This window comes from Nicotiana tabacum, chromosome 17 (assembly GCF_000715075.1).
Source record: "Nicotiana tabacum cultivar K326 chromosome 17, ASM71507v2, whole genome shotgun sequence".
In the NCBI taxonomy this organism is placed as follows: Eukaryota; Viridiplantae; Streptophyta; class Magnoliopsida; order Solanales; family Solanaceae; genus Nicotiana; species Nicotiana tabacum.
This window is the reverse complement of record NC_134096.1, coordinates 99,098,405-99,121,301: the sequence shown is the minus strand read 5'-3', so window position 1 is coordinate 99,121,301 and position 22,897 is coordinate 99,098,405. Positions and strand designations below refer to the sequence as shown.

General features: G+C 37.3%; 2 protein-coding genes and 1 non-coding gene across 5 annotated transcripts; 1 reads left to right on the top strand and 2 right to left on the bottom strand.

Moving 5' to 3' along the window:
• Positions 1–9,877: 9,877 nt before the first annotated feature.
• LOC142171998 (uncharacterized) lies at positions 9,878–10,276 on the bottom strand. Its single transcript, XM_075235747.1, has one exon. The coding sequence runs from the start codon at positions 10,274–10,276 to the stop codon at positions 9,878–9,880; it is 399 nt and encodes a 132-aa protein (XP_075091848.1).
• Positions 10,277–13,775: 3,499 nt separating this feature from the next.
• TRNAT-CGU (transfer RNA threonine (anticodon CGU)) lies at positions 13,776–13,847 on the top strand. Its single transcript has one exon. It is a non-coding gene; the product is annotated as a tRNA-Thr (tRNA).
• A 4,001-nt stretch (positions 13,848–17,848) lies between these two features.
• On the bottom strand, positions 17,849–22,051 carry LOC107763082 (transcription factor TCP13-like). Of its 3 annotated transcripts, XR_012701349.1 has the most exons (3): positions 21,863–22,051; positions 20,145–21,424; positions 17,849–18,144 (listed from the first exon to the last, which is right to left on the bottom strand). XR_012701349.1 is itself a non-coding variant. In XM_016581502.2 (2 exons), the coding sequence occupies exon 2, from the start codon at positions 21,263–21,265 to the stop codon at positions 20,366–20,368; it is 900 nt and encodes a 299-aa protein (XP_016436988.1). In that variant the 5' UTR covers positions 21,266–21,424; positions 21,863–22,051; the 3' UTR covers positions 19,904–20,365. The 3 variants fall into 3 exon arrangements, 2 of the variants coding, with proteins under 2 accessions (XP_016436988.1, XP_016436989.1); XM_016581502.2 differs by lacking the exon at positions 17,849–18,144 and having other exon boundaries at positions 19,904–21,424; XM_016581503.2 differs by lacking the exon at positions 17,849–18,144 and having other exon boundaries at positions 19,904–21,434; positions 21,863–22,006.
• Positions 22,052–22,897: the final 846 nt, after the last annotated feature.

Below are 22,897 nucleotides of genomic sequence, written 5' to 3'. Positions count from 1 at the left end.
CTCACCGTCCTGGTACTGTGTCTTTTTTGGCTACCCGTTCCAAGCTGGCTACACTCTTCTTCCTCTTCTCCCATTGGCGTAGGAATTATGTCGTTATTATGGCATTTGCCTTGCTTGGCTCGCGCCTTATGTTTACAAACTTATCCGGATGCTCACCAAATGTGCCGAGCTGGCCGAGGTCGAACTGACGCTTCGACATTTGATACATCTCTTTGCTCCTAGTTTTTATTGGGGGACGATGGTAAATATTTTCCATTGAGGGGGTAAATGTTTGGTGGTGAAGATGGATGACAAGGCCAACCGCCAATTCTGGTTCAACTTTTTTTTCGTCAAGACCGAAGACATGGTGGCCAATATCGACGGTGTTTTTTCCTTGTGCCCGACCATGGGTTTTGACTTTATGTCCCTTACTTGTGTAGCCAAGACTATGCCTCCTTCTTCGGTCACCGACATTTCTGATTGGGTTGGTAGACTTCTTCCTCATATTGTAGGGATTCGCGAGTGGTCGGGTTTCTTGAAGAGGTGTGAACCTGCTTCTATCTCGACTGGTAAGTTCCTCTTATTATTGGCATCTTGGGTTTATTTTTCTTTTGTTCATTTTTGTTGACTTTCCTCTCTCCTCGTATTCTTCTCAGCTTCGACCATGGGATCTTCAAGGAGGTCTAGAGCTCCCGCACTCGCGTTCTGTAAGAGGAAAGCTGTTGCATCTTTGGCTACCGCCCCTTCTATGGATGCAGTTAATTCTGCTCACTCATCGGTCCCTCATGTTTCTGCTCCGGTATCTGTTCATTATTTAGCCGCAGAGACTTCGGCCATAGAGCCTTCGATTTCTCCTTTGTAACGTCTCATAGATGAAGAAGAGGAATCATTGTCAGGCGATAGGGACTTGATGCCTCGTAAGAGAAGATCAGTGGATGCCAGTAACGGGGTTGTCCGGGCCGTTGACTCAGTGGTAGGTGATTTTTCACTATGCGAGGCAGTGGCCATTATCATTAGGGATGACATCAAGCCAGAGTCCGGGAATCCGAGGTTTGAGGAAGCCGAAGTGGATATGCCTTTTATGGCGGTAGAGGTGGAGGGATCGATTGCCGACATTCTCGATACTTCAAGACGAGAGGAGGCATCGACTTCTCAGCCGGTCACTGATACTTTTATGCCAACCAACGAGAGAGGTAAGGATGTGTCCGAGGAAGGTGATGAGTCGGGGTCGGACGTTGACGCAGATGACCTGAAGATGATGGATGAGGGTTTTACCCAACTGGAGGTAAGGCTGGAGGGGTCTACAAGGACCATTGCGATCCCTATGGACCGCGACTTGCTTAAGAACACAGAGAACATGGTACCTGCCCTCAGCTCTCTTTGCTCCGACATAGAGGGTAAGATCCTTCTAGAATTAGACGATGTCACCTTGTCGAGAAGTATAGATGGTCTTGCTCTCAAGGAGAGTGTTTATTATTTTGTCCCTCTCTTTTTTCCTTTGTTAGTAGGGGCGTTTTCATGTTTGCTTTACTTCTTTTTTTTGTTTCGTGTTTGCAAACTGTGATTTTGGAGATTGAAAGTGCCCGAAGGGAGGAGAAGCACTCGGAAATATTTGTAAGGTTGAAAAGAAAATATTTCGAGTACTGTGGCAATTATCGAAGTTTCGCAGGCAGTTTGGTGAGGACGAAAATTTGCAGGCCTATCACAACCCAAAATCCACGTGACCGGCACCCAGCACACTACCCGACCCGAGCGAACCAAACCATGTGATGCACCCAAATCATATGCATGAAGACCAATTTAACTGCGGAAGCTCCTTGAAAATCATATACATTTTCAAGTTAAATGATAAAATATTTTCCAATTCAAAATCACACATGATGTCTTTCATGATAATAACAATGAGACTAAGTAAAATAAATATACTTTCATGTATGTCGTGTACAACCCCGTTATTATAATCTTCTCACAACTATCTATGGAGCCTCTATACCAAAGAATAGAACCAACAGTTGGAGTAGTTCCAACAAAATAAAATAAGGAAGAACAAGATAGCTACCACGAAATAAAAGTGGTGCTTCATAATACCTCGGAAAGAGAATCATCCTGGCCTGACCACATGCCAAGTATCATACATCATCCTGAAGCATGTAAAGTAAGCATGGCCCTGGAGGGGGGGCCTAAGGGCTGAGTACACCACAACGGTACTCAATAAGTGTCATAGACTCTCTTTAACTCAAGTTCTTGGGACAAACTTTATAAAAACAATGCACCAATATTTGATATAAAACAATAAGAAATTTTATCAATTCATGACCCTTGTTATTTTAAATAACAATCAAGTGAAATATAACCCACAATATAAACTTTTAAAACATTTACATCAATCCAAGATTTTGGATAAAATCGTACAGAATCATTCCATTTGCTTGAAGTCATCGAAATCACTTTCGGCTCCTTAGGCCTACACATAAGAAAATCATCCTTACCTTTCACTGGGAGTACTATATCATCACCGACACTAGAAGGTCAACTAGGTTATGTACCTAGCGGCAAGTATCATATACCCTACTTGCTCAGGTCGTCTCATTGTAGTGCCGTACGAATCGACTCAGCCATGCTAATAATAGCACAAAATAGTACTCTCTCTCGGGAGAGCACTCTTCCGTAGTCTATACCAAAAAGTGGCCATTTACGCTTACACTGGCACGTGTAGTTTCATGACAACAAACATGATATATCCGATGTCAATCTCGGTGAACACAAGTAACTCCCAAAATATTTGAAACTTCAAAATAGATTCATAGCATAGTAGCCTCAAATGGTCTATTTTTATCAAATCAGAGCATTTATAGAAAATCTAAATCCTTTAAACAAAATTTAAATAAATAACCTTTTACATGTTAAAGCCTTTAGCAATTTAACACCAATCTTTAAAAGATACCACAAGTGCTATTCTATTTGTCAATTTTCAAAAGAAATACTTTCCATGAAAACTTATCTTTAGCACTCAAATATGTATACTCTTGTCAATACGTAAGTTTTGATAAAAATTTATAACATTTACGTTGAGTGTCACTTTGCCAACAAAATTTAAAATAAAATTATATAAAACGGCATGACACTACATATGCAACATAATATTCTAGTACATGGAGACATCCGTACTTGTTTGTCCCCACAAGCACGAAAGCACATTTGCAAACAACTTAAGTATTAACTCCAAACATGCTTTTAGAGAAAGTCCCTCAAGAAGAGTAAGTTTTAATCAACTTACCTCGCTTTCGCTTTATTAACATTCACAAGCTTTCAATCCCCCTCCATAATTCCAATGTTGATTAAAATGCTCAATATCACAAACAAATCGATATCTACAATTAGATATCCTAATTACATCAAAATATGACCTAAGATATTGATCAACATCAATATATGGCTCACAAGTTGGTTACAAGCCTCCAACAACTCAAATCGCCAAATAGTTTTATATGCTAGACTATTTAACTTCATTCTTATGTTTTAATACCCATTCGGAGTTATTAATGATACTACATCAATTGTCCATTGCCACCAAGTTACTATTCATCGTCTTCCATAATCAATATTTGCAAAATATACAATTCAGGTGATTACTTAGTTGATCACTTCCATATTTTGCTAACAATTATTTCCATAGGTTTATTGTATTCATAAATTTCATCGTCAAGATTACCATTCATCTTCTCTTTTATTTTATCAAAAGTACTATTCATGCCATGAACTAGAGTTTTATAATCCAATCTTTCAACCATTAAAACTTGTAACAAATGCTTCAAATACTTCTAACTACTCATAATAAACGAGTTTGAAGCATTGGAATTACCTCTAGTAGATAAATCTTGAAAAATTATAACTTTGGTGATTTTTGTGTTCTTAAGGATTTGATGAAGAAATCTAGTATTTGTATGCAAGAATGATGTTAGAACTCATGTATATTGGGTAATAATCAACCCAATATATTTGGATGCAAGAATGAGTATTTGGAGGTTGGATGCAAGAATGATGTTAGAACTCATGTATATTGAGTAATAATCAACCCAAAACATCATTAACAACTTACCTTGGTTGATTGGACTTGATTTGAGCTCAAAATCTCCCCTTCACCTCAAGAACCCTAACCCCCAAATACTCAAAATACTCCCCTCCCCCAACCTTGTATTTATAGGCCCAAATTTTTGGGTTTCGGATGCGGACCTGGATGCTTCGCATCCCCACTTCACTCATCTTTGAAGCTTGGATGCGGACCTGGACGCTATGGCAGCACTTCACTGCCAGCCTCTCTTTCGAACGCGGCCTCGGATGCTTCGCATCCGTAGACTCCTCCGCCAGCCTTTGGTAATTTGGTCATAACTTGTCCAAATGATAAACGGTTTGAAGCATTAGAAACTAGACTCGATAATCTTTCATTTGATAGGTTTTACATCATATAACTCCTTATATATATGTAGATATACTCGTCCAAAGTTTGGTCTTGAGCGTACTCATTTAGAACTTTAGTCCATCATGTAATTTCCAACTTGATTTAGACTTAGGGCTCTCCTTAGACCCCACATCACTTATAATATGCATCGTATACTTATTATCATATCCAATTAATATCCATTAAATTAATAGTCCTCGTCTGCACATAAAATAATATAATTAGCGCACACCAACTTTCTTAATAAGGCCTAAGTACTTTAAAATTTTTTGGGGTGCTACAAGGCCCTTCGTGATGAGTTGAAGGAGAAGGATGACGAGTTGGTGAGAGTTATTGAGAAGTGTAGCATCCTTATAGAGATGTTGAGTAGTAAGGAAGAGGAGCTTGAGGTCAGCAGAGTCGTAGAGGCCTAGTGCGGCAACCTTCAGGCATAAGTGGTCAAGCTATGCAGGCAATTAGAAGAATGTCGGCTTCAGATGGAGGTCCTTAATGGTGAAGTTGCCGAGAAGCAGAGCGATCTTGAGAAGGCGGAGTCTTCTCGTTTTGAGGCTTGGAGGAAATCAAAGATGTTAGAGTTGGCGAATATGACTCTACGGGCTGAGAGAGAGATTGATCAGTCCACAGCGAAGGTAAAAGAGGATCTACTAGAGGAGAGTATCGGAGAGTTGGAGAAAGAAAATTCCTTCCTCTATGATCGGGTGGCCGTTTTAGAAGTTTAGAAGGCCCAACTGCTTGCACAACTGTCTTCTTCTCGTACTTCGGAATTCCCAACATTTCTCGGGACCTATATGAAGAATGGATTCATCCTGAGGCTCATCTGGACATGTTTTGAGATTTGTAAAAGGCGGGTTCTGTTTCAACGGCCGCCCTTGACGTTGTTCGTGTTAAGGCCCATGAGGCTCGGATTACTTATGGATATGATCCTGCCATGGCTGAGGCCGACGATGACGAGGGAGTGGATATGCTTGAGGAGAATGTTTGGTATGATGCTGCATACCCTGAGGGCAAAGGTGTCGGTGATGAAGGGGATCAAGACGGCCTGGGCATCGATGGTCAGGGTGGTGAAGGTGCAGGGGGTCACAACGGTGGTGATCCGTAGTTTTTCTTCTTCTTTTTTGTGAACTTGTGTATTATTGTCGGCGTCTTCACGAGCCTTTGTAAAGAAAATGTTTAAGTATGAAATGCCAAGGTTGTTCTCTGCATCTGTTTCCTTTCCTGTGGTTTATTTTCTTTGCTTGTATGTCTTTTGCTTCTGTTGTTTGGTTGCTTTGCTCTTTTTCTTTTTTTGTGTGCGTTGAGACATGGCCAAGGTCGTCGACTTGTTTGGTGGTGACTCTTCGCTAAATCGCGGTCGGGAACTAATAGGTGTTTGTTCGAATGAGGTCGAACATAACCTAAGTTTAATTATGGCCGAGTGCCAATAGGTGTTGGTTCGAGCGAGGTCGAACGTAACCTGTATTTAATTATGGCCGAAGGCCGATAGGTGTTAGTTCGAGCGAGTTCGAACGTAACCTGTATTTAATTATGGACGAGGGCCGATAGGTTTTAGTTCGAGTAAGATCGAACGTAACCTATATTTAGTTATGGCCGAGGTCCGATAGGTGTTAGTTCGAGCGAGGTCGGACGTAACCTGTATTTAATTATGACTGAGGGTCAATAGGTGTTAGTTCGAGCGAGGTAGAACGTAATTTATATTTAATTATGGTTGAGGGCCGATAGGTGTTAGTTCGAGCAAGGTCGAATGTAACCTGTATTTAATTAAGGCCGAGGGCCGATAGGTGTTGGTTCGAGCGAGGTCAAACGTAACTTGTATTTAATTATGGCCGAGGGCCGGTAGGTGTTAGTTTGAGCGAAGTCGAATATAACCCGAGTTTAAGGAAGATATGCTGATAAGTGTAAAGTTTATTGCCTTGACATTGTTGCTATTGTTACATACTTGGAAACAATTACAAATTTTTAGGCATTGGCTGGCGTTCCAATCCTAGTCCCAGTCTATCTAATCCATTCATTGGTCGATTTGGAGAGTTATGAGAGGTCGAGCAATGAAATAGTGATCACGGCCTTGCCTTCGCATACTTTAACTTGGAGTGTTCCCTTCGTCCCCTCGTTAAAAACCTTCTTGAGAAAATTCAATCGGGATAAAACTCGAGTGAGGGAAAAAGAGTACGACTTGGGGGCGTTTTTTCTTTTAGAAGTTGAAGTATTTGAGGTGGTTGATATTCTAGTTGTTTGGTAGTAGCTTTCCTTTTATTGTTTCTAGTTGAAATGATCCTTTATTTGCTTTTGCTGTGATTTCGTACGGACCGTCCCAATTTATTCCCAGCTTGCCTCCCCTGAGATCTTTGTTGGCTTGAGTTTTAGCTTTCAATACGTAATCCCTGATTTTGAGCTGCCTGAACTTTACTTTCTTGTTATAATAGCGTTCTGCTTGCTGTTTTTGGGCGATCATTCTTATATAGGCCATATCTCTTCGTTCGTCAACTTCGTCGAGTTCTTGCCTTCTGCTCTTGTCGTTGCTTGCACTGCTATCATCGGAGTACCTTAGACTAGGCTCTCTTACCTCGATTGGTAATACTGACTCATTCCCGTAGACCAAAGAGCAGGGCGTCTCTCCTACGCTTGTTTTCGGAGTTTTTTGGTATGCCCGCAATACTTTTGGTAGTACTTCCGGCCACAGTCCCTTAGCGTCCTCAAGTTTCTTTTTCATGATGTTTAGTATCGATTTGTTGGAGGACTCTGCTTGCCCATTTCCAGCGGGGTGGTACGACGTTGAGAGTATTCTTTTGATATGCCATTTCTCGAAAAATTTGGTGGTTTTCTTTTTCGTGAATTAGGGTCTATGTCACAACTGATTTCTTTGGGAAGGTCGAACCGACATATGATATTTCTCCATATAAAGGTGATTACTTCTTGTTCCCATATTTGTGTGAATTCTCCTGCTTCCACCCACTTAGAGAAATAGTTAGTTAAAACCAAAAGGATTCGTACACTACCTCACCCTGCCGGAAGGGGGCCCACGATGTCCATTCCCCATTTGATGAACGGCCAAGGTGAGGTGACCTAGTGGAGGTTTTCGCCTGCTTGGTTAATTATTGGGGCATACTTCTGGCAATGCTCGCATCTTTTCAAGAAATCTGTGGCCTCCTTTTTCATGGTGGGCCAGTAACATCCCGCCCGTATGAGGCATCTGACCAATGCTCGATTGCCGGAATGAGCCCTGCAATGACCTTTGTGGATTTCTTCAAGGACGCGTCGAGTTTGGTTTGGGCCCAGGCACTTCGCTAGAGAGCCACCGTAAGTTCTATTGTACAGGTCGTTGTGGAGAATATTGTATCGAGCTGCTTGCATTCTTAGTTTCTTGGCCTCTTTTCTATTGCCCGAGAGTGTTCCGTCTTGCAAGTATGCGATAATACGATTGCGCTAGTCCCAAGTTAAGTTAATGGTTCTTACCTCGACTTGGTCTAGGGATGAGTTGAGTAGATGGACCACGTTTTTATCTCCTGCCATGATGCTTTTGGTGGCTGCGGCTAGTCTTGTGTTTGGAGGGAAGTTTGAACGGCTTCCCTCTCGACTTGAGTCATTATTTTTGCGCTGAAGTCGGCGACGAAGTCAGGGAGCACTTGCGACTTTATCGCCGTTCGTGGCTCGTACGTGATATCATGCTCGCTTAGCTCGATGGCCCATTTGTCCAGCCTTCCCGATAACTCAGTTTTATGTAAAATACTTCTTAAGGGAAATGTCGTGACGACCGAGAAGGGGTGACATTGGAAATATGGTCTAAGCTTCTGTGAAGCTACGACTAAGGCTAAAGAAGCTACGAATAAGGCCAGAGTCATTTGCTTTCGTGAGTCATTTTGCTAATGTAATAGATGGTAGATTGCGTACCTTTGTTTTTGCGGATCAAGACTGCATTTAATGCTACCTCGGATACGGCTAGATAAACGAGGAGCTCTTCCCCAAGTTCGGGTTTCGAAAGCAAGGGCGGTGATGATAGGTATGCCTTTAGTTCTCACAGATCCTTGGACGCACTCTGAAGTCCATTAGAGTCCATTATCTTTCTTAAGTATGCCAAAGAATTTATGGCACCGTGAGATGAACCTTGATAGGGCGGCGATGCGGCCAATCAACCTTTGAACATATTTTTTGGTGGTCAAGAGTTCGGAGATCACCTCAATGGCTTTGATTTGGTTAAGTTTGATCTCGATCCCTCGCTGTAATACGAGGAAACCTAGGAACTTTCCTAAGGCGACGTCGAACTCACACTTCTTTGGGTTTAGTTTCATTCCGTACCGTCTAAATATGTCGAAAGTTTCTTTCTGATGGTCAATGTAATCTTCTCCTCTTTTGGACTTGACCAGTATGTCGTATATATATACTTCTATTATTTTACCGAGTTGATCCTTGAACATCCTTGTCACCAACCTCTGATAAGTTGCCCCGTGTTCTTTAGTCCGAAGGGCATGACCCTGTAGCAGTACGTTCCTTGGTGGGTGATGAACATGGTTTTTCCTTATCTTCCTCTTCCATGGGGATCTGATTATAGCCTGAGTAAGCGTCCAAGAAGCTTAGTAGCTCATGCTCGGCCGTTGCATCAATAAGTTGGTCGATGTGAGGCAGCGAGAATGAATGCGTACTTCGACTCCCTGATGGAACTATTTTCTAACAATTTTTCCACTTTCTCGCGCACTGCGTCATTGATTGCGGAGTTGAATTTACGCCTGACCTACCTCACCGGGGGGTGGAAGCGGTCGACATTTAATTTGTATGTGGTGATTTCCTTTGGGATGCCCGACATATCTTCATGGTGAAAGTAAACAAATATGCGTTAGCTTTTTAGAATTGACTAAATTTACTTGGGTCCTAAAGTTTGCAACTGATATTGGCCTTCTTGCTATTTTTGTTGAGGTCTAATTGAATAGGGTCGAGATCCTCTATGTTCGATCCTCCGACTTTGACTATGTCAGGATCTTTGATGCCTTCCCTGATCTCTTCATACCCCGATTTCGACCCTGCTGATTGTTATGCCTCTTTTTCTTTGTTGGGTGGATGTGTTATCTAAAGCAATGCAGTAGCATTCCTGGGACGTACATTGCTCCCCTTGTATGCTGAATATTCCCCATGGAGTTGGGAATTTGACGAATTGGTATAAGCTGTAGGGGACGACCTTCATGGGGTGTATCCACGGTTGTCCCACTATGGCGTTGTACGCGGTGTCTTGGTACATGATGTGGAATGTTGTTTCCAGAGTCCACCGCCGGCCAAAACGAGGAGTGTAATTTCCCCGGACGTCCATTCAACTGCATTGTTAAAACCAGTTAACGTGATGCAGTGCAATATTATCTTATCCTCAAGTTTTATTTGGGTAAGTACTCGGCGATGGATAATGCATGCGCTACTCCCGTCATCTATTATAATGTGTTTAACATCAGAATCTAACATTCACAGAGTAATAACGAGGGCGTCATTATGAGGAAAAGACAAATCATCGATGTTTGACTTGTCGAAGATGATACTTTCTTCAAGTTTATCGTACCGTTCGCGGTTGATAAATCCCTTGAGTTTGTAGGTGGTGAACTTCACATTGTTGATAGAGGCATCATCGCTGATGATCATGTTAATGGTACGATCTGGTGAGGGTGGATTAGGCAGCCCTTGATATTCGCATACTCTTGCGAAATTGGTTCTTCCCTTATCGCTTAAAAGCTCTTTAAGGTGTCCTTGTCGTAGCATATTAACGACTTCTTGCCTTAGGGTGATGCATTCTTCAGTCTTGTGCCCTCGTTCCTGGTGGAACTCACAAAGGACGTCAGATTTTCTGGTGTTAGGGTCCGATCTCATCTTTAGCGGCCACTTCACTTGTGGCTCGAGCTTCTTCACGGCGTAGACTATTTCTATAGGTGATACACAAAAATTGTGAGCAGATTATAGGGGGCATACTTTTGTCGTTTCGACAGGTTCCCATCTTTGGTCTGGATGGACCTTCTTCGTAGCGGCGGGAGGGGGCGACAACCGTTTTGATATATGGTTGATGTCGTTCTCTGTTAGGTTGCGTAATTAGATGACCTCTTCTAGAATTGTCTCTTCGATCCTTCTTAATTCCGCTTGTACTGAGGTTAGTCGGTGGTTTATCCCATTGAGGTCGTCCTCATCAGCACGGACCTCGGCACAATAAGCATTGTGGAAGTCCCCCAATCCCTCTCCTAGAGATTGTTTAATAGTAAATATTTCGTTCACTCTCGCCTCGACCTTCTTAGCTCCGGCGCGGGCTGCTACAAACATGTCGACCATTTCTTCAAAGGTTTCTATGGAGCGTGTTGGTAGCTAAGAATACCAGATTAATGCCCCTTATGTGAGAGTTTCGCCGAATATCTTCAGCAAGATGGAAGACACATGTTCTTTGGCGAGGTCGTTGCCTTTTACGGCGGTGACGTAATGAGTCACATGATCTTCAGGGTAGGTTGTACTGTCATATATCCTGAGGTAGGGCATCATTTTAAAGGTTTTTGGTATAGCATGTGGAGCTGCGTCATCACTGTATGGTTGTTTGACAAACTGGCCAGCATCCCTTTTCGGCAGCAGCTTAGGGGCGCCCGGTATTTTATTGACCCTTTCTTGGTGTTCTTTCATTTGATCCCGGAGCGCTTTGTTTTCATTCTCCATTTCTTCCATCCTTTTCGGAATGGCTGCAAGGGCATTGTCACCTGCACATCAATGGCATTGTGAGTAATACCTATAGTTGGAGGAAAAGGCTGGTTGCACTGCTCATCCGTTTGTTGTATCGTGCAAGTCCTTGCATTTTCTGTAGTCGTATCCCGAGCGGGCTTGTTGGGGATGCTGGTTAGCGTGTCAGTTAGCCACGCTTCGAGGAGCTTTTTTACAGCTAGGGGCGTTTCTTCCCCCACAGATGTGGAGGCTCCCTTACCATGAGATTTTATGATGCTGCAGTGAGGGGCGATGACCCATCTCGCCTAGGGGAGGCACTGGGCGTCGCGCCTTCGTATGCCATTTCACAACTTTCATTGATGACGTTCATAAAGTTGGTTGGGAGGTCATTTATTATTCTCGTCATTTCTTTTCGGTTACCTGCCATGTAGGGATTTGTGTACACAAAGAAAGGAGATCTTGTTTTTTCTTCTTTTGTTTTACGTTAGTGACCCGTGCTAGTTGTAGATCTAGAAGAAACTAAAAGTTTTAACTAAGAAATTCCCACAGACGGCGCTAAATTATTTGACAAAAAAATATGTATCTTGGTTCAAATAATTAAATTTATGTAATTAGGGGCTAAACTTAGTTAACAATAATATTTCTAGATGAAACTTTCAGGGATGCAATAAACAATATATGGGTTTGGTCAAATAGTAACACAACATGCAATAACTGTTCTAAAAACATGAGCAATAATGTAGCATTCAATAGCAATGAATATCAATAAATGACATTTAAGTAAATAGGAGGAATGATTCACCCAATAAAGGATGAAATAGATGGATGTTCCTCGTGACAATGATAAATGATAGACAAATCCTTGAATATTCGAGTTATTCTCGGATTTGATGGAAATGTATGGGATAGTATAAACAAGAATCTTAGTGAAAATGTGATATTTGTATCTTAGCAAGAGAGAAAGAATCTTTTTGTCAAAGTGAGTTCTTACAAGTGAATATTACATGCCCTCATCATTGTCTCTTTTTCTATATATATGGGATATGTTCCTAAGAAACCCTAATAGTACAAGAGTAGAGAATATCCACGAGAATATTCCCTTTTAATGTCCTATCCTGACAAATTACAGCTCCTATCATCAATATCCAACCTCGACCTCGATCCTTGTTGACATCTCGACCACGACTCTCATCGTCCCTTAGTCTGCGGATCTTTCTACTTCTTGGCCCATCTCGACTATCGACGACTCGAGAATTATTTTTTTTAGTATTATCTTGCCTCAAATATTATAAAGAGCGATTTTTGACCCATACAATGCCCCCTAGTAAGTTTAGTTAATTTAACTTTAGGAGTCAATGTTAATCAATTTTAACTTGAAAATTATTTTGGGTAATATTTAACAACAAAAAATTAATATTTTTAAGTACTCGAGTCTTACATATTTCTTTCTCCGGCAAGTCTTTCATTCGCTTATTTCTCTGAAAGCGATAGTTTGTTTCCTTGGTTGCGAACATTTACGTGCAGGAATTAATCATTACGGGATTAGAGTCCTACACCTACGAAAGAGCCGAGTATGTATGATCAGTATTTTAAAAGGCGTTTTCGGGGCGAGTCCTGGGACGTGGCGCACCAAAAATGCTCCGGGGCGATGGTGTGGGCGCGAGAGTCTCAAGAGGCGTACGCCCAGCAATTCGGGGCGTACGCCCAGGCATTCGGGGCGAGTGTTTTTAGTGAGGCATAAGCCCCAAAGAATTTTTCAAATTAAAATAAATTTTTTTTGAATAAGTACTTCATATAATACCCATATTTTCAAAATTGAGCTTGGTAATTACTCAAAAGTTTTAAAAAGGAATTGAAATGTATTAAATTTAAAATTCAAGATATTTTTTTATTGATTGAAGCCCCAATTCATGGTCTTTCCCAATTCTTTATCTTGTCCGCTGCTAATATCTCCCAAAAGCAACGAATATTCAATTTTTATTTTACAAATACAAAGAGAACTTCATTCTTCTTCATAGCAGCAAGTTCAAAGTTCAAATTGAAGGTTAGTCATCCTTTTTGTTCCTCCATGTGGAAAACTTTATTTTTTTCGACTCAAGTTACTTGAGCTTCTAAGTAGCGTATAATAGATTGTTTTGACTAGTTTTTTGTGAGGATGAAGTTTCATCCCCACAAAAAATTAGTCAAAACAATCTATAATATATATATATATATATATATATATATATATATCATTCTTCTTTGTTTATGCAATTTTACCTGATTATAAATATTTATTGTAATTATATTATTTTATAAAATATTAAAAATTAAATATTTATGGGGCTTACGCCCCGTGCCTCGGAGCTTACGCTTCGCTGAGGCATATGCAAAATATCTCGCCTTACGCTCACGTCTTTTAAAACATCGTGTATGATAGAGAATTAACTAATGCAAGTCCTAGTTTAGTACAAGGATAAGATATATCAAGACAACTTTTCTTATATATGACAACAAAATTTAGTCTCTACTATTTTCACACCAGTCTATATTGGATTAGGAAAAGAAGTACTATATGAGTAAATTTATAGTAAAACAACGGAATTAAAATAGAGGTCAAATTATAATCAAAACCATGGAATTAAATTGAAATTTGAAAATGTAATTTAACTAATGAAACGGAGCTAGCGTTCCAGCTTCCGTAGCATAGTGGTAGTGCGTTCGCTTCGTAAGCGAAAGGTCGCGAGTTCGATCCTCGCCGGGAGCTAAATAATGCACAACATACCCAGTTTTTTGGGACTTTCGTTTTCTAATTGTTTTTTACGTTGCCCTTAAGGGGGTTAAGCATTTTAATTGTGCATCAGGATCTAAGTGCTGAACTCAGTTTTTAAAGCGGGGGAAGGAAGTTAAGGAAATAATTGGTCTCTAATTTTCTGGCCAGAGATACATATGTATATGCTGCATCAATTGAGCATATAGGCACCTCTAACATATATATGTTGGACATCTAGTTTGCAAAAAAACTTGCAAAGCTACTATATAATTGAAAGAATGGGTGCAATAGTTAAAGGAAATGGCACAGTTTATGTCCTAACTGCCGCATGAGGCTGGTCATACTGACCATAAAAACAGGTTACGATGTTTTTCTAATTTCATTTTTTGTTGATCCGAAGGCTCCCAGGAACCAGAGTCTGGCCACATGATAAAACAACGGAAAAATGACATTGTATAGCCGTTGTAAAAATAATAGCCCAAAAAATATATAAAATTTATATATATATAATACATTTTGTATGGTATATACAAAAATTATATAAGTTTTATATACTTTTACGGCTACCAGATGTAAATAGTTTCTTACGCGGGCTAAAAGTGATAATGCCCCAAAAAACAATACATCAAATTAAACTTGGGAGGGTTGAACGAGTTGGTCGGTTATTTTGAGCGTAATTCAAATTAGCACATCTAAAAACTTGGGCTTATTTGAGCGGCATAAGTAGCATAAATTGACTCATATATATGAAAACTTATCAAAGCATTGAAAAAATAAAATTTTGGAGTGTTGGTTTATTTGATGTATCCTGATAAAGAAATGCTGATTACTGCGCGTACCCAAATACTAGTTTTATAAAAATAAGCAAATTAAAATAATTTTAAGTTCGACATGGAGCTGATTGGGTTAACTCTTTTGCTCAAATTGACCTGCAGATTATTTTAATCCAAGCAAATATTGAAATGGTCATAACCTACACAATGGTTCAGTTGAATCATTATAACCCGCCTATATATACACACACACACACACACACACACACACACACACACACACACACACACACCTGGTGATTGGTACGAATGAAAATATTTTTCAATATTTTCATGTTTGGTTGGCTTAAATATTTTGAAATTTTCCCTATCACGAGAAGGGAAAATATTTTCCAAACTGTTTTTCAACTTTTCCCACCCTATTCCTCATCCCCACCAACCCACCCTCCACCCTACTTACCCCCACCCACACACCCCCACTCCCAACTCCCACCCTAAATAGAAATGTTATTAATAATACTTTTTTTTTCATGTTATAGATAGAGTATCTTTTTTTTTTTTCCATTTCAACACACGAGTACTTTCTTTTCATGATATACAAAAAATACAGTTTTTTATTTTAACAAAAGAAGTACTCTCTTTTCATGATGTAGAAAAAAAATTTCTTTGATTTCAACAAAATATAGTAAAAAGTATTTTTTTTCATTTAAACAAAATGATGTAGTAAAAAGTATTTTCTTTCATTTCAACAAAATGAGTATTTTCTTTTCATGATCTAGAAAAAGTATTTTATTTTATTTCAACAAAATAAGTATTTTATTTTCATGTTGTAGAAAGAGTACTTTCTTTTCAACTAAAAAAAGAGTATTTTTTTTGGTTATGGAGCGTAAATTTTAATGTTATTTTTGCGTAAAAAAGTAAAATAACACATTAGTTCCTTTGGTTTTGTGTGAATTTTTAGAAGAATAATTAAATCTTGAAAAAAATAGAGTCCTGAAAATGTTGGGTATTTTTTTTTTGGGTGGGGGTGGGGGTGGAGTGGGGTTAGAGCACAAGAAATATGGGGACTTGGGAGAAGGGGGGTGAGGAGAGTAGCATAAAAATTATTTTTCTAAAAAATATTTTCTACTCCCTAACCAAACATTAGAAAATATTTTCCGAAAATATTTTTTCACTCACCAACCAAACAAGGAAAAATAAGTGATAAAACCACTCATTTTCATGAAAATATTTTCCTTCGTACCAAACACACCCTAAATCTTGTGATGAATCTGAGAATCATAATTTGCTAATTGAGATTAAGTCTTTATATTCTCAACAAGGAATAGACATTATAGTTGATTAGTTTCAGTCCGAAAGAAGCAGGTTAGGCAATTGCATATCTACCCTCTCATGTAGTACCATAATTCCGTCCGCACCGTATAGACTCTTTTACTAAATTTCCCCCATTATAATAGTTAAAGAAAATAAACTAGATCATTTTCTATTGCAAGAAGTAGGTAGCTGATTTTTACCCGTTAAATTTGTGAGCAAAATATTTCTAGGATTGCCTAGTTCTGTGCATATCTTATATAGTGACATTTCTAGCTGTAGATTGGGCTACATGGCTATGCATGCCCGATTTCACATTAATAAAAGTATTTATCTTATATGTGTTGATAGTCTAAATGAATTTGAGCACAATCAAAATCACTTAACATGTTACTACTCAGACTAATTATGAGTCTTGTTTAACATGTCTTGTAAAAGGTTACTTGTCTTGTTTTTCCAATCACTACTCAAAGTGATTTGATAGTATAATTTTTGTATAATATAGTCTAGTCTAGAGAAATTAAACTATTTTGTATAAAAATTACTAAAGAACCTTTTTTTCCTTTATATATATATATATATATATATATATATATATATATATATATATATATATATATATATATATATATATATATATTCTTTTTTTTTGTTGCTAATTTTCGTTTAAACTCATTGGTGCTGTCTAGAGCAGTTTTCCTAACATTATAGAATTAACATTAATCACATAGATACTTCCATATGTTAGTTTCCTCCTCGAAATGAAATATAAAGGCCTTTTATATATTTGTATGTATCAAATTACTCGTATGTGCTACAAAATAGGACGGTTAGTCGGGGTGTACAAAGAAAATCAATAAACAGTACCAAACCGATAATCCAAATTAAACCGAAAAAAACCCGATGTAGTTTGGTATTGTAAAATAAAACCCGACCATAATTGGTTTGGTTTGGTTTTAACTAAAAAAAAGTCAAACCGAAACCAAACCAACCCGATAGTACATTTATATAACTTTTTAAAATATTTTATACATATAAATATTTATTGTAATGTAATTTATAAATATTTCTTAAACTTTTTCACAGTTTTATCTTTTAACATATTATTTCAAGTTTAGACTTAACATTCTTGAATGGTAAATAAATTTTATAGCCATAAATGTAGTAACTCAAACAAAGTTCAAATCAATACTAATGCTAACAAAAGAAATTCAATTTAATACTAGGAATGACGATAGTGTTGGATAATTATTTTAGTTTTACATTGGTTTATAATGAAAATGCATAACTTAGTTTATCTTTTTCTTTAGTGTTTAGTTATGTAATTAATATTAGTACTTATTAGCTATACTTATTTTAGCATGACCTATATAGTATTTTTAGATTATGTTAATTTTTATTATGGCTTATTAATTAGCAATATTTATTTTATGTAATTTTATTATTTTATCTTTATTATTGAATATTTTAGTATAATGCTATGACTTATCTCATATTATTGTGTTAGTTTCTTGAAAAACACATTATATAGTTGTATTTTACTAGGACTTAAGAAATATTTGGAGCACAAGTTACATATTTTATGCTATGAAGACTTTACCGGAAAAAAACCCGAAAACCCGAAAAAATCTGAAAAACCCGAGGAAAAGCTTTGATTGAAAAATCCGACTTTGTTGGTTTGGTTTGGTTTATAAATTTAAAAACCCGACATCATTGGTTTGGTTTGATAATTGAAAAATCTGAGCCAACCCAACCTATATACGCTCACGACGGTTAGACTTGAACGGGGTCCTTTGATTTCACGTCTAGGAAAAAGTAGAAAAGAGTACTTGAATATGTCTGGCACTAAAGAAAGATCTAAAACTGTTAGAACAAATGCAGTAGGAATTCTAGCAACAATTAACCATGTATGTCCACAGAAAACAAATAGCTAGTGATATTTAATCACAGAGATTTTCTTTAGACAGCATGTTAATTTACACTTCTAATTACTGCAGGCTTAAAAGTTTAATTTAGCTGGAATAACTCGCCGACTGCCTTAATTAACTTTTTCTATCAACTACTCCGCTAAATAAGTAAAGGGTACTTATGTCAGTCTTACCTGTAGATGTGCTGTAATTATTGCATTTCCTTTGGAATTCACGGAATAATAGAGAAATTAGGGTTTATTTTATACTCTCAGATTACTTCATGAAAAGCAATTAAACCTGAAAATAAGGCAAGTAAAATTGCACCGATTAAAAAATTATATTGCACTGATTACCTAAGAATTCATTTACAATAATTAGATAATCCACGAAAAATTATATCAAATTAAGCATTTTTTAAGCTGATGTGCCGCGTGGACTTTTAGTTTATCAATTTTCAAAGATGAAAGATATCAAATAGCAGATTAATATATTTAGACTCCCAATTACCCCTCAACTTTAGGGTAATTTGTCAACAATAATTTAGAAATCTGCTTACATACAATCCTTCTCAGACCTTTTGTGGTATTACACTAGATTGGATTTGTTCTTGTTGTGTGTACTTCTCTACTCCGAGCATTAATTAACTAACATTAGATTCTATACTTGGACATTTAATCATAGACTGAGGCTCAAAAGAAAAGCTGCATGCTAGTAATAAATTTCTACTTATAATGTTTAAATAGATTAAGAATATTGTATATATTATTACACGTTGAAACGAGATTTTAGGGTTAGGTAGGCAAAATAATACTAATACTTAGCAATTAGTTGACATTATCTAATTTTCTTAAAAAGATGATATGTTCTGGAGAAGCAACATAAGAAGAAGAAAGAAAAGGGATCAGATGGCCAAAAAAAAAAAAGAGAGATTATTATATGTATGAGATTGTAATGACTAAGGAATTATGTGTTGACATGATTGCTGATCGACGAGCAAAAAAGACAAAGAAAAATATATAAAATTCAGCTGTATAAAATATCAAAATTTAAAGTGAGATTTAAAAAAAAAGTGGGAGAAGACTAAACCCTAAAAGTAGATTGGTTAAATTTATAATGCAAGTTTCCTACTGGGGACCCGCCTATAAAGCATTGCATGCATGTGGTCCTTTTATTTTTCCTATTTCGTACACAGAGATAAAAAGATCAAAAAAGCTTCCAAAACCCTAATTATCTTTTGTACCACATGTCTTGAGTTCGTCATCTCCTTTTCATGATTTATAAGGACCACAAACTATCTTTTTTCATTTTTAGCTTAGGATTAACTCCTCCTTACAACATATTTTTTGTTGGATCCCAAGGAAACTCCAACAATTGCCTCAAATCTCCATCTCTCACTTGTCTCTTTCAACAACGGCACCCCTTCCATCTTCTACTAAATCTACTCCTATCTTTCGTCTTTTTTTTCTTCTCCTAGGCAACACAGAGCATTATGAGTTTTAGTTGGGGGTTCTAACCCATCTCATTTGATTTATTGGGTTCCAAATCTATGATTTATACTTATTTAGTAATTTTTTTAATATATAACTAAGGTTTGAGCAAAAGCTAATCAGTTCGATGAACCCATAAAATGTAGTATGCAAGATCCTCCCTGTACTTTACCACATTCATCATTGTTCTAAAATTGAGATAATTTTAGAGTTTAAGTTCTATTCACTAACATGTATAATTTTCTTTTTATAGAAAAACTATCAAGTGGCCTACAAAAAAAAAATTAATAACAAGTCTAACAAGGTAATTTGGCAAATAGAGCAATTACCATATATAACCAGTTAAATTACACCAATAATGCAAAGATTTGCACTATATATTATCTGTATATATATACCTTAAATCATAATTTTATAGATGAAAAACATGCCGAAATTGTAAAAAGAAAACAAGGAAGAAAAAGCCATCATTAGCTTCCATCTAATTAATTAGGGCTCCTTGCTAGCATTATTGTGCATTCAGAAAAAGCTCGATGAATCCATAGCAACTTAACCAAGGAATAGCCTGATGCCAAAAAGATATATATATTGCCTTCTATCCTTACAACGCTATAATATAACATAAGAATACAACTCTGATCTTGGTGTACATTGAAATAAAACAAGTGATCTCAAACATGGAGATTTCCATTCATGGGTATTATACCAATGGATTTCATATATAGGAATTATCAGCAGAATTTAAAAAAGAACCCATATTTGTTATTTTATAATGCCGGTATGGAACTGTTCAGGCAATGAGTCACATACCTCTAGTCTTGAATAGCCCGCAGCTTAATGAAGCTAATTCATAAAAATGAAACATCCGAAGTATAACAAAATCACTCTGTCTGATCACTGATCTTTATTTGCTCTGATATTATGCTCAAGTATGTAATCATTTTATGTAAAAGCTCAAGCTCTGAAAGACGACGCACACTATGTTTTATACTTAATACTGTCTTCAACAGAAAGGATCATCAACAACAATCTCAATTGGAATTATGAAACTCCCTATCCTCGTTAGGCTCCCTTCCTTCACTATTTTGAGATGGTAGAAAATGGAAAGGTCTTACATGAGATTGGTTAGTGGAGTCAATAGAATGTCTAAAGGAATTAGCACTTGACATGGGATTTTCTGAACTCAACATTTGAAAGTTGATTTCTCTCGGATCAAACTGATCTGATGATGCTCCAGCATTAATATTATGTGGATGGAAAAATGATTGTGGTAATCCTTGTGGATAAACAAGAACTTGTGAACCTATTGGCATAGACATTACATTGAAGTTGTGAATATCTTCATGTTGATGAGATGATGAAGTCACATTATGATGATTTTCTGAATGAGCTAGGGATAAATTTGAAGGATCCCATTTCAAGAAATTAGAATTATATGGTAAAGCAACATTATTTGATGGTTCCAATGGAACATCCCAATTGATGCTGGTACTACTCGTGTTCTTAAGACCGACCTCTTTATTAATTTGAGAACCTCCAATTCCTAACATAGAATAAAGATTTGGGTTCAAACTCCCCGGTGGAATTTGCAATGGAGGCAATTCATCAATTTCATGCTTAGCTGCATTAAGCAACCAATCAACAACTTTGCTAGGTTGATTAAGCCCTAATCTGTCTTGAAGATCATATAATTGAATAGCAGTTGGAACCGAAAGCCTTACTCGTCGATCTCTTAGCCCTCTTACAGTGCAAACTTTACTGTGCCTATCTTTTCCTCCAAAAGCTCGCGAAACACGAACAATTCTTGGATCTTTTAGTCTTGTCCATGATGTTGTTGAATTAGATGAAGAAGAAGCCTTATTATTTGGAGTGCTCTTATTGCCATCTTTATTTGGATCTCCCTCTTGCTTGTTTACTTCTCTTGTAATCATCTTATAATGTTTCTCATAATTGAGGGGAAAACAGTTTCCCTAGGGATATGATCTTCTGAACAAAAAGGTAAATTGCTTACTCCTTTTTTCCTGTAATATCTCTGTGGTTTTGTTACTCAGACTAAAGTTTCTTTGTTCAGTATGCTAGCTCCGTGATTTCTGTTTGATACTCCAAGACAAAAACAAATAAAAGTACATATAATTTAGTATAGACAAGAAGTAAAACCAATTAATACCCTAAAAGCTTTTTCTGCTCACTTATACAACAACGTCTCAATCTCAAATAAGTTGCAGTTTAGGATTAAGTCATAATCGTTGTTATATCTACAAAAGAAAAAAAATCATCATAAAAGTAATCCTCTTTTTTTAATCCAGCAACTCAAAGAAGGGGGTAAAAGAGAAAAAGGAAATCATGAAATTGCAAGTATAAGCATTTAAAAATCATGTACAAACACACTGAGAATGAGATATAACTAGCTATAGTAAAATCTCTTTAACTTGGCTTTAATTAGAAATACGTGATATTAAGGTAAAGCTTGAAAATTGACATGCCCTAACTTTTTGTAGAAGAACAGGAAATACTAGACACAGGCTTACCCCATAAGTTTGATGATCGCTTCAATCAAGTAAAGAGAGCTGCTCTATCTGAAGGGGTAGTGCTTAATTTCCTCAATTCTGTAAACAGTTCCAAGTTTGTATGAAGGTTTTGAAAGAGGAAACTCTCTTTGATTTCAGAGGACAAACATTATATGGAAACTAGATGATGTGCTAGTTGAAAGAGAAGCTAGATGCTGGAGTCCAACCGACCATTTACATAAGAAAGAAAGCAATGGACCACAGGTTGCCACGTATAGTTTGGCATCTAACAGATAAATAATGTGCCCGTCAATTTCTTCTATCAAATTCTCATCACGCTTGCTGAGCTATCATGGCCCTAGCTTAATGAATAATAACTCAATTTTCCTTTGCTTATTTTGCCAAGATTAGTAATTTTACCCGTAAGAAACAAGTCCTTAATTAGTAATGAAGCAAAGATGTTATCTTTTCAAATGTTTTGGGGACCGTTTTTATTTAACATAGAGAAAAGTTGGCCGTGATGCTTTATCGACAACTACAAAAGGCAGGCATTTTTGTTGAATTCGTATATATCAGATGGGTCGACAGAAGCACGCCTTCCTACTGTGATTAGTTAAAACTGTTGAGATTTAGAAATGGGTTGGACTGTGGAGACTTTAACCAAGAAAAATCAGAGGTTTTAGGCCTGTCAGGCCTTTTACAATGTTGAATTTAAGAAAATGTCTTTTTTAGATCTCTTACGTGTAAAAGTAAATCTCTCATGTGTAAAAAAAAAGGTAGTGTCATAAAATTAATAATAAATTTGTAAAAGGCCAAAAAACCAATTGACCTAAAATTCAGCTCAACATACACAAGTATGTCAACATTAATCTTCAAGTTTGTATTCAACAGAAATTAAGTTAACTTAAGATTTCAAATGAGCTGATCACATGCACTTCAACATAGTATCAAAACAAGACTCACATCAATACTTGGTTCTCCCGATATTGAGCCCTCATATTATGTTGCCCATGTTTCAGTTGCCAGGCCTGGGCGTTCGGCGATGTTTAGTTCTCC